Here is a 15,319-nt window from a genome sequence, read left to right as displayed (position 1 = left end):
AGTGCTCAAGCTCTGGCCGATTGCATGGGGATTATGAGTGAACACTCCTTTTCAAATCCAGCCACAAATTCTCAATTGGATTGAGTTTAGGACTCTGACTTGGCCACTCCAAGTCATTAACTTTGTTGTTTTAAAGCCATTCCTGTGTAGCTTTGGCTTTATGCTTGGGGTCATTGTCTTGCTGGAAAACATATCTTCTCCCAAGTCGCAGTTCTCTTGCAGACTGCATCCGGTTTTCCTCCAGGATTTCCCTGTATTTTGCTGCATTCATTTTACCCTGTACCTTTACAAACCTTCCAGAGCCTGCTGCAGTGAAGCATCCCCAGAGCATAGCGCAATCATGACCATGCTTCGCGTTAGAAATGGTGTGTTTTTGATTATGTGTGGTGTTGGGCTTATGCCAAACATAGTGTTTAGTCTGATGGCCAAAAAGAGCAATTTTGGTTTCATCAGACCACAGAATCTTCTTCCAGCTGACTTCAGAATTTCCCGCATGTCTCCTGGTGAACTCTAGCCGAGATTTTATGTGAGTTGTTTTCAACAGTGGCTGTCTCTTTGCCACTCTCCCATAAAGCTGTGACTGGTGAAGCACCCGGGCAACAGTTGTTGTACGTACAGTCTCTCCCATCTCAGCCACTGAAGCTTGTAACTCCTCCAGTTGTCATAGGTCTCTTGATGGCCTCGCCGACTGGTCCCCATCTTGCACGGTCACTCAGTTTCTGAGAACGGCCTGCTCTAGACAGATTTACAGCTGTGCCATATTCTTTCCATTTCTTGATGATGGCCTTGATTCTGCTCAAAGGCATATTCAGTGACTTGGAAATTTTCTTGTATCCATCTCCTGACTTGTGCTTTTCAATAACTTATTTGCGAAGTTGCTTGGAGTGTTCTTTTGTCTTCATGGTGTAGTTTGTGCCGGGATACTCACTCACCAACAGTTAGACCTTCCAGATACAGGTGTGTTTTTACTACATGAAACACCTTGACTGTACACAGGTCTCCAAAAACCAAACACTCATTTAACTGATTATGTGACTTCCAAAACCAATTGACCGCAGCAGTGATGATTTGGTATGCCATATTAAAGGTGGGTGAATACAATCAATTATTTTGGGTTTTATATTTTTAATTAATTCAGATCACTTTGTAGAGATCTGTTTTCACTTTGACACAAGAGTCTTTTTCTATTGATCAGTGTCAAAAATCTGAATTAAATCCACTGTGATTCAATGTAAAACAATAAAACGAAAACTTCCAAGGCGGCTGAATACTTTTTATAGACACTTTATATAAGAGGGTGCAGCTTCAGAATAAAAGGATATTCCTTTCGAACAGAGATGAAGAGGATTCAGCAGGGGGCGAACCTGTGGAATTCATTGTCATAGATGGCTGTGAAGGCCAAATCATTGGGTATACTTAAAGTGAAGTTTGGAAGGTTCTTCGTTAGTGAGTATGTCAATAGTTAGGGAAGAAGGCGGGAGAATGGTATTGAGATCTGAAAATAAATCAGCCATGATGGAATGACAGAGAAGACTCAATAGCCTAAATGGCTTTTAATCTGCTCTTATGTTTAACAGTGCTATGGTCTAAATCAGGGGTTCCCAACCTTTTTTATGTCATGGACCCCTACCATTAATCAAGGGCTGTGTGGACCCCAGTTTGGGAACCACTGGTCTAAATGTAGCAGTTGTCAATGAGGTAGTGACTACATATTCCACCTACAGTGCCCGTAACAAGTATTCAACTCCCACCCCCCCCACCCCCAGAAGTTCTCATGTTTTATTGTTTTACAACATTGAGTAACAGTGGATCTAATTTGGCCCTTTTGATGCTGATCAACAGAAAAGACTCCTTCGTCTCAAAGTGGAAACAGATCTCTACAAAATGATCTAATTACAAATATAAAATACAAAATAATTGATTGCATAAGTATTCACCCCCTTTAATATGACACATCAAATCTTCATTGCGGCAGGTTTTAGAAGTCACATAATTAGTTAAATAGAGATCTGTTTTTGGAGAACTGTGTGCAGTCAAAGTGATTCAATTGATTGTATACACCTGTATCTGGAAGATCGAACTGCTGGTGAGTCAGTATCCTGGCAAAAGCTACACCATGAAGACAAAAGAACACTCCAAGTAACTCTACAAAAAATGGTTATTGAAAAGCACAAGTCAGGAGATGGGATACAAGAAAATGTCCAAGTCACTGAATATCCCTTGCAGCGCAGTTAAGTCAACCATCAAGAAATGGAAAGAATATGGCACAGCTGTAAATCTGCCTAGAGCAGGCCATCCTCAGAAACTGAGTGACTGTGCAAGAAATGGACTAGTGAGAGAGGCCACCAAGAGACCTATGATAACTCTAGAGTGGTTGAAATGGGAGAGACTGTGCATACAACAACTGTTGCCCGGGTGCTTCACTAGACACAGCTTTATGGGAGAATGGCAAAGAGAAAGCCACTGCTGAAAAAATCTCACATAAAATCTCAGCTAGAGTTTGCCAGAAGGCATGTGGGAAACTCTGAAGTCAGCTGGAAGAATATTCTGTGGTCCGATGAAACCAAAATTGAGCATTTGGCCATCAGGTTAAATGTTATATTTTGCAAAAGCTGACACCACACATCATCAGAAACACACCGTATCTACCGTGAAACATAGAGATGCATCATGCTGTGGGGATACTTCACTGCAGCCGGCCTTGGAAGGGTTAAAATTGAGCAAAGTACAGGGAAATCCTGATGCAGTCTGCAAGAGAACTGTGACCTGGGAGAAGATTTGTTTTCCAGCAAGATGATTTGTTTTCCAAGCATAAAACCAAAGCTACACAGGAATGGCTTAAAAGCAACCAAGTTAATGTTCTGGAATGGCCAAGTCAGAGTTCAGACCTCAATCCAATAGAGAGTTTGTGGCTGGACTTGCAAAGGGCTGTTCACTCATGATCCCCATGCATTCTGACAGAGCTTCAGAAGTTTTGTAAAGAAGAACGGGGAAACATTGCAGAGTCCAGATGTGCAAAGCTGATAGAGACCTATCCACACAGACTGAAAGCTGTATTTACTGCCAAAGGTGCATCTACTAAATACTGACTTGAAGGCAATGAATAGTTATGCAATCAGTTTTTGATGGAACAGTTGAAAATGTGATTTGTCCCACTAACCTTGCCCCCTTTGCCCAGTTATTTACTCTTCCTCGTTCTGTTCCTTGGTCTAGTTTCCCCAGTAGTTGACACATTTTGCCCTCCTGTTCTGTAGTTCTTGGGAGTTCACCAACCATACCCCAACAGTAAACAATTGCTAGCTTGGCTAATCAAAACAATCCCTTCAGTTAATACTGGTTTATAACCCATAAAAACTAGGATTCTGGACACAGGCATTCCAAACAGTTTCATTTATTTTCATTCACAGCATTGCTTCAGTTTGTAGACAGCAGAACAGCCTGAAAAGACTCAAGGGACAGTTTGGGGTGTCTTAAAATAATGTCTGGGTCAGTGGGAGCAGTCGCACTACACCCTACGCAAGCAGGTTTAAATCCTCGGTTTGGCTTTGCTGGTGGGTGTGGAGGTTGGATTTGACAGTGAATAGTTACTGTATATTGGAAAGTTAACAACAAAGTGTGTTGTGGAGAAAGCCTCTGTATATTTGTAAATGTTTGATGGGTTTGTTTTTATTTGTCTATTTGTAAATACTTTTTCTTCACAACTTTTGGGCAGCTTTTGCTCTTTTTGTTTCACCTGGGACTACATAAAACCCCTTGCACTAACACACTGTTGCAATTTACCATCTGTTTTATCTCCCAGCTGGTGACTCTTGTCGGCACGCTTACCCACAACTGATAGTGAGGTGTGACACAATTATTTGTGTTTTATTTTTTGTAATTAATTTAGTTTGCATTGTAGAGATCTGTCTTCACTTTGACACAAGTGTCTTTTTTTGTTGATCAGTGTCAAGAAATCTGAATTAAATCTGTGTTTCAATGTTGTAAAACAATAAAACATGAAAACTTACAAGGGTGGGGTGGGGTTGGTGAATAGGTGAATACTTTTTATAGGCACTGTATGTTGATAGGTAAACATCAACTAATACAATTTACATGGTCATCCTCAATTTGTGTATAGGACATTCAGTTTGTTCTCTCAGCTGAAATGACACCCCTACAATAATGTAGCATTCCCTCTGTGCTGCACAGCAGAGGGACTAAATACTGCATTGAAAGCTGACAGGGCCACAACTGAGCCAAGATTTTACCAGCAATGCATTAGTTCGTGGTTTTAGTATTAAACTTTTCTGGCTTTTGCTCCTGGAGCAGTTGTTCTAAGGTATAGTTTATATAATATTTTAGTTAATGAGGTGATGCTGGGGCCTTCTCTCAGTCTGCCTGATGAAGCTGTTTCCACTGAGTTTGGGGCTGTTGACCAATCATGACAAAGGAATGGCAATGCATCTCCTCATTAGAGCAGGTATCCACATGACATTGATACTTTTGCCCTTGGTGGAAGTTACAGATACACAGATTCCATGAACTTGGTAAATTGCTGTCTTGCGTCCTAAAGTATTGGCAAGGGGTCAATAGATACTGAGTTCAATGTCAGCTATCAATCAACAGAGCTCTGTAAAGATTGTTGCTAAATACTTTTGAGTTGTTCTAGTGTATCTAAACAAAGGAAAGAGAGGAATGATGCTCTGTTGTATTTTGCAGTGAGTGGGTAGTAGGGATACCTGGTCATATTACACCAGTTTTGCCCTGCTGTTCTAGTGACTATATTGACATTTATAGTTTCTCTCTACGTGTTGAATTTCAAATTGCAAACTCAAACTCGGCAGCTGGACATTCCTCCAAAACAGAGGAAGCATCTGCGCAGCTACTTTAATTTCTATGTATAAATCTCTTGACAGGAAAAACAATGAACAAAAATTCTGACACTGAAGTTTCTCACCTTCCTGTAATTCGCCACCTTGAACAGCTGGCAATCACATTGCAGGAATGTGGGACGTGTTAGTAACTTTATTTATCCATCACAGCATCACAAGTAGATTTAAAGGACAATTGCAAGGTCGTTTTACTGTTTCCACTCAGTTTATCCACACATCTGAAAGACAGCCAGACAAAATGGATCATCCAAGTCCTACCATTCAAATATATATTTTTTTAAATTCTTAAACTTTTAGTCAACCTAAGTGTGCTGCTATTGACACTTCACAAAAGTTTCCTCCTGTTCCAAAAAACAAATTCCAAGTTTTCAGTATTTCTTTTTATCCCTTTCCCTATTTTTTTTCTTCCCCAGCTTTATTTTGGAAAATTTGAATCATTGCTTCATCCAATTCCCATAGCATGGAGATGATCCCATCACTGCTCTGAATGGTACCACCGGGACTAACTTGGCAAAAGGGTCTCTCTATGTACAGGATTGAATTTGAAATTGTGCCTTGATTTTGATGGTTAATTCTACGTCCCTCAGTTCTGATGCCACGTAGTACCTTTGGATGTTTCGCTGAACTTGGATCCTGTGCCAGAATTTGCAGTATTCAGGTTCCCCACTCATCTGAAGAATGGGCAGCAGTGAGAATTTAAACCAACACTGATTTTCCTGCAACAGTACAGTACCTTGGCACTGAATATCTGAAGGAATGGCAATATAAACATTTGTAATGGATTTAAACAGAAATGCACCAATTTGCAGATCACCGAGCGTTGTCAAAATGAAGCAAAAGACTGCCTTTATTCATTATTCTATTTAACTCCTGGAACTCGGGCACCAAGCTTATTGATAGATCTGGTCTGAGCTTACGTTAGTCATTTCTTGGCATCCTCAATGCTCCCAGATGTCAGGAAATTCCAAAGAAATAAGGTTACCTGCTTTGAGCTGTCTTCATTCTTTTGATGAAAGCATCTTGAGCAGACTGGAGAAACTGGCCAACATTTTGTGATTCTAACACGAAGACTCAAAGAGTTATGACACAAAGGTTGGGGGTGTTGTGGAAAGTGTGGAGGGCTGTCAGAGGTTACAGTGGGACATCAATAGGATGCAAAACTGGGCTGAAAAGTGGCAGATGAGTTCAACTCAAATAAAAATGAGATGTTTCATTTTGGTAGATCAAATACGATGGCAGATATAGTATTAATGGTAAGACTCTTGGCAGTGTGGAGGATCAGAGTGATCTTGGGGTCCAAGTCCATAGGACACTCAAAGCTGCTGTGTAGGTTGACCCTGTGGTTAAGAAACCATATGGTGCATTGGCCTTCATCAACCATAGGATTGAGTTTAAGAGCCAAGAGGTAATGTTACAGCTTTATAGGACCCTGGTCAGACCCCACTTGGAATACTGTGCTCAGTTCTGGTCACTTCACTACAGGAAGGATGTAGAAACTATAGAAAGGGTGAAGAGGAGATTTACAAGGATGTTGCCTGGATTGAGGAGCATGCCCTATGAGAATAGTTTGAGTGAACTTGGCTGTTTCTCCTTGGAGCGACAGAGGATGAGAGGTGACCTGAAAGAAGTGTATAAAGTGATAAGAGGCATTGATTGTGTGGATAGTCAGAAGCTTTCTCCCAGGGCTGAAATGATTAGCACGAGAGGTGACAGTTTTAAGGTGCTTGGAAGTAGGTACAGAGGAGATTTCAGGGGCAAGTTTTTTACGCAGAGAGTGGTGAATGCGTGGAATAGGCTGTTGACAATGGTGATGGAGGCGGACATGATAGGGTGATCTAAGAGACTCCTGGATAGGTACATGGAGCAGAGAAAAATAGATGGCTATGGGTGACCGTGGGTAATTTCTAAAATAAGTTCATGTTTGGCACGGCATTGTGGGCTGAAGGACGTGGATTGTGCTGTAGGTTTTCTATTTTTCTGTGTCTTCTCTTTTTTTACACTCTTGTTTTTGACTTCATTGGACTGTGATGTGATTCCTTATCCTCCCCCTTCTGATTTTAAAAGTCTTGTTTCATTTCTCCTTTTAACTCGATACACAGTGGCATGCAAAAGTTTGGGCACCCCTGATCAAAATTTCTGTTACTGTGAATAGTTAAGTGAGTAGAAGATGACCTGACCCCCAAAAATCATAAAGTTAAAGATGAAACATTCTTTTCAACATTTTAAGCAAGATTAGTGTATTATTTTTGTTTTGTACAATTTTAGAGTGGGGAAAAAAAAGGAAAGGAGCACCATGCAGAAGTTTTGGCACCCCAAGAGATTTGAGCTCTCAGATAACTTTTACCAAGGTCTCAGACCTTAATTAGCTTGTTAGGGCTATGGCTTGTTCACAGTCATTGTTAGAAAAGGCCAGCTGATGCAAATTTCAAAGCTTTATAAATACCCTGACTCCTCAAACCTTGTCCCAACAATCAGCAGCCATGGGCAGCTGCCTGGCACTCTGAAAATGAAAATAAATTATGCCCACAAAGCAGGAAAAGGCTGTAAGAAGATAGCAAAGCATTTTTCAGGTAGCCGTTTCCTCAGTTCGTAATGTAATTAAGAAATGGCAGTTAACAGGAGCGGTGGAGATCAAGTTGAGGTGTGGAAGACCATGAAAACTTTCCAAGAGAACTGCTTGTAGGATTGCTAGTAAGGCAAATCAAAACCCCTGTTTGACTTCAAAAAACCTTTAGAAAGATTTAGCAGACTCTGGAGTGGTGGTGTATTGTTCTACTGTGCAGCAACACCTGCACAAATATGACCTTCATGGAAGAGTCATCAGAAGGAAACCTTTCCTGCATCCTCACCACAAAATTCAGTGTCAGAAGTTTGCAAAGGAACATCTAAGTAAGCCTGATGCATTTTGGAAACAAGTCCTGTGGACTGATGAAGTTAAAATAGAACATTTTGGCTGCAATGGGCAAAGGTATGTTTGGAGAAAAAAATGTGCAGAATTTCATGGAAAGAATACTTCTCCAACTGTTAAGCATGGGGGTGGATCGATCATGCTTTGGGCTTGTGTTGCAGCCAGTGGCACGGGGAACATTTCACTGGTAGAGGGAAGATTGAATTCAATTAAATACCAGCAAATTCTGGAAGCAAACATCACACCGTCTGTAAAAAAAAAAGCTGAAGATGATGGCTTCTATAACAGGATAATGATCCTAAACACATCACAAAATCCACAATGGACTACCTCAAGAGGCACAAGCTGAAGGTTTTGCCCTGGCCCTCACAGTCCCCTGACCTAAATATCATCGAAAATCTGTGGATAGACCTAAAAAGAGCAGTGCATGCAAGACGGCCCAAGAATCTCATAGAACTAGAAGCCTTTTGCAAGGAAGAATGTGCGAAAATCCCCCAAACTAGAATTGAAAGACTCTTAGCTGGCACCAGGAAGTGTTTACAAGCTGTGATACTTGCCAAAGGGGGTGTTACTAAGTACCGACCATGCAGGGTGCCCAAACTTTTGCTTCGGGCCATTTTCCTTTTTTGTTATTTTGAAACTGTAAAAGATAGATATAAAAAAGTAATCTTGCTTAAAATATTAAAGAAATGTGTTATCTTTAACTTCGTGCCTTTTGGAAATCAGGTCATCTTTTACTCACTTAGCTATTCATAGTAACAGAAATTTTGACCAGGGGTGCCCAACCTTTTGCATGCCACTGTAAAATAATTAAGCAAACTATTAAAATCCAGCAAAATCAATAAGGTTTGTTATAAATGAGAACTAATGACCAACATCCAATAAACATGATATTATTAAGACAAGCAGCATGCTCGATTGATACCTTAAATGTTCAATCCCTTGACCACAGTACCCGATGGCTATGACGGCATGAAGGCCTCTTCAGAATAAAGTCCTATAAAGAATTCTCTTCCACTTTGAAAACGGTGAAGTCAGGAGATATCTAAGAATGCCACTTTCTACCATTTCTCCTCCAAGTCTTATTTTATCCACACTTGGCAATATGTCCCATTCCTTCATCATCACTTGGTTAAAACCCTAGAATCTCCCACCCAATACTACTGTGTGGGAGTATCTGAAACACATGAGCTAACCTCTGTCAATTAAAGGAATCAGTTTACTGCTGGCTTCCTTGTTAGTGATGAGCAATAAATGGTCAATGGAAGAAAAATAATCAGATTTCTGGGGCACTGCCAGTTGATTGATCATTTACTGTAATACAACCTCACAGACAAGAGAAAATCTGCAGATGCAGGAAATCCAAGCAACACACACAAAATCCTGGAGGAACTCAGCAGGCCAGGAAAAGAGTAAACAGTCAACGTTTCAGGCCGAAACCTTCATCAGGACTGGAGAAAAGAGAATTAATTATTCATGGAACTTCCTTACATTTTTGAAGAACACATAGCTGGACGTTGTCAGTTGGGTGAACATTCAGCAATGTATTGCCACTGAATTAACACAATTACTGCCCCCCACCTGCCTCACACCAATTTGCCTTATCAATTGATTGGACGATATTTTTATAAAAGAAGGGTACAACAGTAGAGTATCCATTTGTAACTGAGAGACCACCTTATTGAGAAGCCTGGAGCAAGTCCAGGACTCCTGAAAAATCTCATTTCCTTTCCTTTTTGCAGTTTTCTCCCTTGCCCCTCATTTTGCGTGCTCATCTTATTCTTTTCATTCAAACCTTCCCTTGGCATCTTAGTTTAAACTCTGTAAGCTACATTGAGGACCTTGCCACATGCTTATTTTGATATCTGTTATCAGTATAGGTCACTCTCTTTCCAGCATCCTTTCAATCCCCCCAGCTATCTGAACTTCACACATAAAATCTCAGCAAGTCAGGCAGCATGAACGGAGGGGAATAAACAGTTGAGGTTTTGGGCTGAAACCCTTCATCAGGACTGGAAAGGAAGGGGGCAGATGCCAAAATAAGAAGGTGAGCGAGGGAAAGGAGTACAGGCTGGCAGATGCTGGAAATCCAGAGTAATACACACAATGTGTTGGATGAACTCAGTAGGACAGTATGCATCTATGGGAAGGAATAATGAGATGACGTTTCAGGCTGAGACCCTTCATTAGTTCCAACATTTTCATTCTGTTTTATAGGAAAAAAGGTTTTCTACCCGGTCCTCTTCAGTCAGTACAACCCTGCAATTATTTATGGACATCATGATGCTGTTCCACCCATTCTACAGCAGCTGGTAAGTGTGCAGTTACAACAATCAGAACTTGACAGGGAGGACTTGTTAACACAGATGACCACACATTCATTTCCCTGTGCAAAACCCAGTGCTGCTTGTTACAGAAAGCTGGCTGCTTTAGGTTAGAACCAAATTGTTCCCATTGTTAAGCAGTGCTCCTGTTGCTGGTAGTCTTGCCTCCAACTCAGATGATCCTGAGTTTACGTTCCTTTCCAGTGACCCGAGCAGCACTGATATGTACTGTATGTCGAGGCTCCATTTAGTACTGAAGAAGTTCAACCCTGCTGGAGATTCCAGCATTTTGAATAAAATATTTGAACCTAGAGTCTTAAAGCCTCCTACATGAAGGTTAATGTCTGAAAGATTAGCTAGTGATGTTTAAATGTGGAGCATGGTAACATCTGTATTTGTGTTAATACAGTGATGCTATTGGACAGTGTGGTGTACATGCTTGGGAAATAATACATCAGTTTCACAGTCATCTGCGTGCACCAAAAGTTTATAGATCAACATATAAATACTGTGCTGGTATTAAATGGAAACTTTTTTTAACGGGGTATTTTTTTGCTCTCTCTCTCTCTCTCTCTCTCTGAATTCTGAAGACTTCACAAAGGCAGTTTTGAAAATTGGGTTTAAAGATTTCTCAGCAAATAAATTATGCGAGTATTTCAAAACTTTAAACCAACTCCATTTCACAGGGAACTATTTCCAGCAAGCCAAAGAGATCGAGGACAATATGTTAAAGGAAGAAGCTTATCAAGTTGCCAAGAAACATAGTAACACTGATGAGGTTTTATGAAAGAGCCAGAAAAAGTACATGATTGCTAGAAGGAGAGAACAAAATATAAGAATAATTAGCAAAATATGTAAACAACTTTTGTAAGAAGTTTTAGTTAAAAAGGAAGAGAAAAACAAACACAGGCTGTCTTTAAGTCAGGGAAACTGTACACACCAATGAACACTCTCTTTCCACCTTCAGTAATTGTTCTTTCTTATCAATATTATGTGGTTTTGAATCCATCTGTTATAATATTGTACAGTGTTTACCACATTTAATTATTTTTGTGTTTTTTTTTTTGGCTTGCGGATGTGTGTAAAAGCAGAGCCTATTTATAACCTGAGACGTTATTATAAGACATAACAAAATGTACGAGGCATTGTATCATGCATCTATCTTCACTGGAGTAGAGTTAAATGCAGCAGAAATAGAGAGGAATCAGGGATGGTAGCAGGGCAACCGTATGTAATTAATATTATTGCAGCAAAAGTACTGGGGAGAGTAAGGGGACTAAAACAAAATTTAAAAATTCCTCTGAACTTGATAACCTGAATCACTAGGTTCTAAAGGAGATTGCCTCTGAGGGGGCAGATGCATTGGGGATGGTTTTCCAAAGTTCACAGGATTCTGGAAAAATGCCAGCAGGTGGAAGGCATCAAGTGTGACACGACAATTCATAAAAAGATATTGAGAGGGAAAAGAGCACAGAGAAATATGTTAGTCTGGTTAGCAGTGTTGGAATCCATCATTAAGAACATGGTAACAGAAAGTCATAACATGGATTGATAATGTGCATATGTTTATTTTTCAAGGGAAACATGTTTCATATTTCAGGGATATTGTTTCCTCCTTGATTAATCAGAGCATCAAAGGCTACGGGGAGAAGGCAGGAGAATGGATCAAGAAGGATAATAAATCAGCCATGATGGAGCAGACTCAATGGGCCGAACGGCCTAATTCTGTCCTGGTCTTACAGTCTTATGGTCCTGCCAGTGTGTGCAGAACCAGAGAACATTGTTTTAAATGGATAAATAGGTCACAACATAGCACTCATAAGAGAAGAAAATTATTTACATAAGGGCTTGTAAGTTTCCTCAGCTCTCGATGTTGTGACTGTGGACGTGATCATTGATTATGGTCAATAGGGTTTTGAGTATCATGGGGAGGTGGGACACTGACAGTGGAGAGGACCAGCTAAAGCTGTTACGTACATATAGTAGGGTCAAGGAGCTCCGTGCTCTATTTCTTGCATCATTGTGTGTATTCCAGTGGACCCGATTTGCAGGAATAAGAGGTGGGAACAGGAATTGGTCTTTGAGGTACAGTTAGTTATATTAAAATCTGCCACCTCGGAGGGTTAGAACTCCCTGATGCTGATTACCCAGTTCGGAGGAGGATTTTTCTGACTTTTGGCCCTTTAGTTTATCCAGTACTTTTGCTGCAGAAATACCAATTACTTAAAGTTGCTCCCCCCCCCCCCACACCCGCATCCTTGGTTTTCCCTCCCTTTAGAAGCATTTTCTCCATAGAAATGTACGGTATTGCCACATCTGGTCTTCTGCTGCTTAGCTTCAGTAAACTGGTTCCCCCGTGGAACTGCTCAGCAACCACAGCTCCCGTGCAGAGAACTCTAGGATTCCCAGCCTTCTAAGGGAAGGAAGTTCTTCTCGCCTCCATCTCAAATGGGCACATTCTTGGAGGTATGATGGGACAGATGACTTTTGTCCCTATACAGTCCTGTGCAAAAGTCTTAGGCAAATATATAAGATAAAACTATTTACCAGTGGAAGGAAATTATTGTTCAGTCAGAAATACATGATATACTTTAAAATACAAAATGTAAGCATTGAAGTATGAAAAAAATACAAAATGTGCATTAAAAAGTAATAGTGCAAAATGCAAATACACTGAAACCATATACTTAAGGAGGAGTTGTAGAATCTTATAGCCACTGGGAGAAAGGATCTCCTGTGGCGCTCAGTGGTGCCCCCTGGTGGAATCAGTCTGTTACTAAAGGTGCTTTCTGTTTGTCCAGTATGTCATGGAGGGGTGAGAGGGATTGTCCATAATGCTCCGTAACTTCTGCAGCATCCTCCTCTCAGACACAACCACCAGGGAATCCAGTTCCACCCCCAGAACAGACCAGCCTTCCTGATGAGCTTATCGATCTTCTTGGCGTCAGCTGCTCGCACCCTGCTGCCCCAGCAGACTACAGCGCAGAACAGGAAGCTGGCCACCACTGAGTCGTAGAGCATCTGCAGCATTGTACTGCAGACGTTGAATGACCGGTGCCTCCTCAGGAAGTACAGTTGGCTCTGTTGCTTCTTGCCTAAGGCTTTTGCGTAGTACTGTAATTGTCAGTGTGGAGTGGAGAGTGAGCTTATAAATCTAGCAGAAGCAAAGGATGTTGAGAACGGTGAGGCTGGAGCCCCACGGGAGGAGTGTGGAACAAGTGGCAGAGAAGGACTGCCAGGAAGGGGGTGGGTTGTGGTGCAGGTACAGACACATCCAGCCCTGAGGCACAAGGCAAGGTCATTTGATTCCTAACAATTGGTTTAATGATCATTACAAAATGTCTCTCTGGTGTTTCCCTCTCTTTCTTCTCTCCCTTCCTCTTCTCCCAATCATGATTCTCTTCCCCTCTGAGTCCACAATAGAGACCCATATCAGAATCGGGTTTATCATCACTCACATATGTCATAACATTTTTTTGTGTGTGGCAGCAATACAGTGCAATACATAAAATTAAAATACTGTGCAAAAAGTCTTAGGCACCCTGGCTATATACAATACTAAATATGTGCCTGAGACATTTGCACAGTATTTTATTTATTTTTGCACAGTAATTTATTACTGTAACTGAGTAATTTCTGTGCTTCTGCAAAACGGCATGTTTTACAATGTATGTCAGTGATAATAAACCTGATTCTGAATCTTAGAATTGCTTTACCAGTGGAAGGGCACAAATTACCTTTATGGGATGGGGACAGGATGAAGAGTATAAGTCTACTAAATAAATGAAATAATTAATTGGAATTATTCATTCTGTTAAAGGTGATTAAAAAGGATTCCGGCTTCTGGAGGGATTTTGGCTTTGGAATGACTTGCCAATATAGATCAGACTTCATCAATATAGGTAGGTGAAAGTTCTTCTTTCAGGAGAGACTCTGAACGTGAAATCTGTTCTTCACTAGTATCACGACTGCCACCTACTGCATTGTTGTTGCATTGAAGGATATGGCCTGGAATTGCTGGTGCTGCAAAAATTGTTCCAGAGATTGCACTGGTCTATACTGTCGGCAGGTCAATGCATAGAGGGGTTTGGTTACTGAGAATTGAGTTTAGTGCTAGAAAAAGACACATGGAATTCTCTTCCAAACCCTAATATCTATACTGCCATTTAGTCCATGTGTATTCGGAATCAACAGGAAGGTAAAACATTTGGAGTCTCTTCACTACTTTTTTTTATTTTCCATTATCAACTCTGCAGGTTCAAATTAGTTCTTACTGCTCAATTAAAATGAAGGCATTTGCATTTATGCTGTGCTTTTTCACCTGTAGGAGATCTAGATGCACGTAGTTTGTGTCACAGGTATTGTAATGCAGGGAAACACAGGAGTCCATTTGACTATGACAGTATCTCAAATGACAAAGCAGTAATGACTTAATAATCTCTTTAAATCATGCTGAGTGTTAAATACATCAGGGAGAGAAAATATCCAAAAGAATTTCTGAAGTACTTCACTTCCCCCAGTACTGCACTGTCAACCACATGCTGGTACATGGAAATTAAGAGTGGGCTGACTTTCTAATGTCATGAAGTAAATGTCACTCCCTGACTATAAAGTGGAACATGATAACACTGAGGAGTGAGTTTTTTTAGGGTACATGCTCAATGTGCACTTTGAAGTTTCTTCCTGTTAATGTTCATTTAAGAACTTCATTTCTTAACTAACTCTTACACAGTGTTGGAGAGGAAGGAAACATTACAAATGTTACATTTTACGAGAGGAACTGGTGTTGTCCATATAATTGCATACTAAAGAATATCCTTCAAGTCTTGAGTAAATAATAAAAGCTCACATTGATCCCAGACAAATTTGCATGATTAATTGAACCCTGTACCCTTGACGGTGACTTGCCATGCTATTTTCTGCACTGATAAATATGAGAGATTGCAGACTCACTAGAAGGCTGTCAATGGTTTAAAGGATTAAATTATGAAAACTATTTGAGTAAACTATCCTTGTTTTCCTTTGATGTCCAATTGAGAATCTTAAAATGAAGATTCATTGGGGTAGTTGCAGAGAAATTATTTATTCTGCAGTAGGAATTCAGAATAAGGGGGCATAGAAAAATAATCTGCAAACAAGCAACTTGGAACAAAGTCTGGAAATATTTTTAAAGATGTTGGCTGGGAGTAATCTGGATCTTTCACCTACTCGTTGTA

General features: G+C 40.5%; 1 protein-coding gene across 10 annotated transcripts in view; it reads left to right on the top strand.

The window, feature by feature from the left end:
* The window catches only part of LOC140726324 (chondroitin sulfate N-acetylgalactosaminyltransferase 1-like), a 186,964-nt gene that overhangs the window by 166,473 nt on the left and 5,172 nt on the right, over positions 1-15,319 (top strand). For all 10 annotated transcript variants that reach the window (XM_073042561.1, XM_073042558.1, XM_073042562.1 and 7 more), the window contains 2 exons: positions 9,997-10,091; positions 13,924-14,005. In XM_073042561.1, coding sequence (XP_072898662.1) covers positions 9,997-10,091; positions 13,924-14,005 — 177 coding nt within the window. The remainder of the gene's footprint in view (positions 1-9,996; positions 10,092-13,923; positions 14,006-15,319) is intronic.

Source organism: Hemitrygon akajei, chromosome 4, assembly GCF_048418815.1.
Source record: "Hemitrygon akajei chromosome 4, sHemAka1.3, whole genome shotgun sequence".
Lineage (NCBI taxonomy): Eukaryota > Metazoa > Chordata > Chondrichthyes > Myliobatiformes > Dasyatidae > Hemitrygon > Hemitrygon akajei.
This window is presented reverse-complemented; position numbering and strand designations above follow the sequence as displayed.